General features: G+C 41.1%; 1 protein-coding gene across 4 annotated transcripts in view; it reads right to left on the reverse strand.

The window, feature by feature from the left end:
- The window catches only part of KPNA6 (karyopherin subunit alpha 6), a 67751-nt gene that overhangs the window by 19345 nt on the left and 44020 nt on the right, over positions 1-4386 (reverse strand). For 3 of the 4 annotated variants that reach the window (XM_008066758.1, XM_021716952.1, XM_021716950.1), the window contains exon 2: positions 666-799. In XM_008066758.1, the coding sequence (XP_008064949.1) occupies positions 666-799 (134 nt within the window). Of the gene's footprint in view, positions 1-665; positions 800-2470; positions 2495-4386 lie in introns of those variants that run through there. The other variant, XM_021716951.1, reaches the window with a different exon arrangement.

Here is a 4386-nt window from a genome sequence, read left to right on the forward strand (position 1 = left end):
GCACAGTGGCTCAAGCCTGTAATCCCAGCACTTTGGGAGGCCGAGGTGAGAGGACTGCCTTGGCTCGCGAGTTCGAGACCAACCTGGGCAACATGGTGAGACCTTGTCTCTACAATAAATAAAAAAATTAGCCAAGCGTGGTAGCACATGCTGTAGTTCTGGCTACTTGGAAGGCTGAGATGGAAGGATCACTGGAGTCCAGCAGGTAAACGCTGGGGTGGCCATGAGCATGCCACTGCACTCCAGTCTGGGTGACATACTGAGACTCCAACTCAAAAAAGAAAAGAAAAAGAAAAAGAAAATAGAAGGTAGCCCGCTTAGAATGGCTGATAAACCTCTTAAAAGGTGAGGCGTGGAGCTGAGACTTGAAGGCCAGGTCTAATACTGACTACAGTATGAAGAAAATACAACAAGGATTTAGAACTAGAATGTTATACTGAAGACATAAATGTTGTCTAAATTGGTCTAAAGGGGATAAGAGATAAGATTGGTTTTCCCGTTCTCAAAGCTTCCGACATTGCTTTACAACAAAGGAAACTAGATGACTAGTCCACTAAGTAGGTAAGCTATTTTCTAAAAGGAAGATGGAGTGCAAGGTGGAGGCCAATCACTGGGGCTGGATTGTTTCCTGAACAGTATTTTTGAGAATATGCTGGTTAACCCACCTGTTGCTCACGTTTCTGCTTCCGGAGCTGAATGCCCTCTTCCTCTCTTCTTCGCCTCATTTCCTCAGGGTTTAGGGCATTGTTCTTATAGCTCTTCATTCGATAATTGTCTTTCCCTGGACTCGCCATGGTCTCTATAGAAGAAAAGACACAAATACTTTGCCAAAAATTCTTTTTTTTTTAATTGTAGAGATGAGGTCTTATCAAGTAGTCCAGGCTGGTCTCAAACCTGTGGGCTCAGGCAATCCTCTAATCTCAGTCTCCCAAAGTGCTGGGATTATAGGCATGAGCTTCCGCACGTGGCCCAAAAATTCTTTTCCTAGACCTCTATCCTTACCCATCCCTCTTCCAGGGGTCTACAGCTCTCAAGGAAATCTAATAGTCTAAGTACCTGACCTCTCTAATATTACCCCCACCAACACACACCACACATGTACACTAACACTCTCTCTTTAATAATAAGCTTGTTAAATATGTGGTATTACAGCAATTGGTATAAGCATAGTAGTTAAAGGTGTGGCCTCTGGAGCCAGACTACATTCAAATCCTGGCTCTTCTATTTGTTAGGTGTGCAACATTGAAAAAGTTGCTTTAACTTCTATGCTTCAGAATTTTATCTTCAAAACAGGGACATGCTGAGTGCAGTGACTCATGCCTGTAATCCCAGGTATCTACAGACCACACTTTGAGAACTGCTGCTCTAAGAAATTAGTTGTAGGGTTGTAGATAAGCAAATGTTAAACTTGACCAGCTAATGTCAAAGTTGCCTTAAATTGTTGCCAATTTATACTAGCTAAGCAACACATGGCTTCCCGCTGATATATATTTGACCAATACTTGGTATCGTCATGTTTGATAACCTACTGGGTGTAAAAGGGCAATTCACTGAGATATTGATTTACCCATCCCAGATTACTAACAAAATTAGATTTCATGTGTTTATTAGCCATGTTTCCTTTTCTGTGAAAAATACTTGTGTATGTGTGAATATCTTTCTATTGAATTATTTATCCTCTTCTTATTGATTTAGTCTTTTAGATGTTCTGTTTATTGTTGATACTTATTTGTGCTACAAATACATTATAGTAGTTTGTGGCTTTTCACTTTTTTCAGTTTTTACATTTTATATGAAGTTAATGTTTTTACTTAATGTAAAAACTTAATGTTTTTGTTTTGTTATTCTTTTTTTGAGTTGGAGTCTCACTCTGTCGCCCAGGCTGGAGTGCAGTGGCACACTCACGGCCACCCAGTGTTGACCTGCTGGGCTCCGGTGATCCTTCCACCTCAGCCTTCCAAGTAGCTGGAACTACAGGTACCAGCTACCACACCCGGCTAATTTTTTATTTATTGTCTTGCCAAGTTAGCCAGGCTGGTCTTGAACCCACAGGCTCAGGCAATCCACTCACCTCAGCCTCCCAAAGTGCTGGGACTATAGGTTGAATCACTGAGCCCAGCCAGACCTTAATGTTAAATGTAGTTATACTTCTTTTTATTTTATTTTATTTTTATTTTTATTATTTTTTTTGAGTTGGAGTCTCACTCTGTCACTCAGACTAGAGTGTGGTGTATATATACATAATTAAATTTCAGGCTGATGAAACAATTGCATGTAAAAGACAAACTGTAACACTTTTAGAAGACATGAGAAGATACCTTTCAGACTTTAGGAATATGAGGGGTTTATAAAACAGAAAAAGCTAAGTATAAAAAAGAAGTAGGCTGGGTTCAGTGGCTCAGCCTGTAATCCCGTGCCTTTGGGAGGCTGAGGTGAGTGGATTGCCTGAGCCCGCGGGTTCGAGACCCACCTGGGCAACTTGGTGAGACCTCATCTCTACAATAAATCAAAAAGTAGCTGGGCGTGGTAGTGCGCGCCTGTAGTTCCATCCACTTGGAAGGCTGAGGCAGAAGGATCGCCGGAGCCCAGCAGGTCGAGGCTGCGGTGGCCGGGAGTGGCCACTGCACTCCAGTCTGGGCAACAGAGTGAGACTCCAACTCAAGAAAAAAAAAAAAAAAAAAATTAATAAATAAAAAAGAAGTGTTTAGATACTGATGGTAACCACTTTGAGCACCTCTTGTAATTGCAGAAGTCAAACGTGACTTGTATTTATCTTTTGTTATTGGCATATATTGAGCAATACAATTTTCTTTCCTTTCTTAAAATGTGTATAGATTATTTTCGGCACCCTCTGTATATATGAGATAGGATTCAATATCATTTTTTTTTTTTTTTTTTGTCCAAGCAGATAATCAATTGTCATGGCATGGTTTACAGAAGAGCCTTACCTTTTCTACTATGCCACTGCTGTAATCAAGCAAATCTTCCTATATGCCCAAATCTAGTTTTAGGCTCCTTTCTGTTAGCCTATTTCTTTCCTGCTTCTGTATCACATTTTTTTGATTAATAACTTTTAACAAATCTCTTTGGTAGTACATATCCTCCCAATCATAAACTTCTTCAGGAGTAGACTGACTCTTTTTGAGCCTTAGGAAAACCTTACAATCAGCTTGTTAAACCCTCAAAAAAATCTTGTTGGCATTTTAAGTGGATTTACCCACATCTAATATTGAACCACTATATCCGTGAAATATAGTCATGTGCTTCTCCCATTTATTTACTGGGTTGTCTTTAATGCCTTTCAGTAAAGATTTAGAACTTTCTCCATAAAAAATCCACAGCTTTAGATATATTTCTAGATACTTTTTTTTTTTTTGAGTTGGAGTCTCACTCTGTCGCCCAGGTTGGAGTGCAGTGGCATGCTCACAGCCACTGCAGCCTTGACCTGCTGGGTTCATGTGATCCTTCTACCTCAGCTTTCCAAGTAGCTGGAACTACAGGTACACACCACCATGCCTGGCTAATTTTTTGATTTACTGTAGAGATGAGGTCTCGCCAAGTTGCCCAGGCTGGTCTCGAACCTGTGGGCTCAGGCAATCCTCTCACCTTGGCCTCCCAAACTGCTGGGACTACAGGTGTGAGCCACTGCACCCAGCCTATTTCTAGATACTTTTTAGGGAGAGTAGGCGGAAGATTACTCTTTAGCTTATATCCAAACACTTTGCTATATTTTTTATTAATTCTAAAAGGCTGTCTGTGAATTATTCTAATTTTCTTTTTCTTTTTGGGGGGTGAGCAATCCTTTATTTTTTACACACTCTAACAAAGAGACTTTTGGTAAACAATCTTTCCAATGGAGAACAGAGAATATAACATCAGCCTCCAGCCGTCAGCGGCTGTTCTGCTCAGGGCCTGTGGTCTCCCTTGACCAGGTAGTGAGGTGGAAGGGTGTACTTTCCTTCCTTTATTAGTTTATCCTGCTGCTTCTTGATGGTACTCATACGTCTCATTGTTTTCTGCCAAAGTATACATTCTACAAAATCAACAAATTATATCTTGAACTCCTTCTCTGCTTGGATACCACCTTCCATGTGCACGTTCTATCTATTCTTTTACAAAAGCATGACATCAAGCAGGAATCTTGTAGGGTTGTTCAGTACTTTGGATTGTCAGCCATCAATCTATGTTAAAGCGCAGTCTTTTTTGCATGACAGAGAAAGGCATGGTGTTCCGCTGCAATGCCTTTGTCCCTTTGCATTGGGAGGCTGAGGCAAGTGGATTGCCTGAGCCCGCCGGTTTGAGACCCGCCCGGACAATTTGGCGAGCCCTCATCTCTACAATAAATCAAAAAAATTAGCCAGGTGTGGTAGTGCATGCCTGTAGTTC

Source organism: Carlito syrichta, unplaced genomic scaffold, assembly GCF_000164805.1.
Source record: "Carlito syrichta isolate Samal-C Ts95f unplaced genomic scaffold, Tarsius_syrichta-2.0.1 Scaffold309100, whole genome shotgun sequence".
Classification (NCBI taxonomy): Eukaryota; Metazoa; Chordata; class Mammalia; order Primates; family Tarsiidae; genus Carlito; species Carlito syrichta.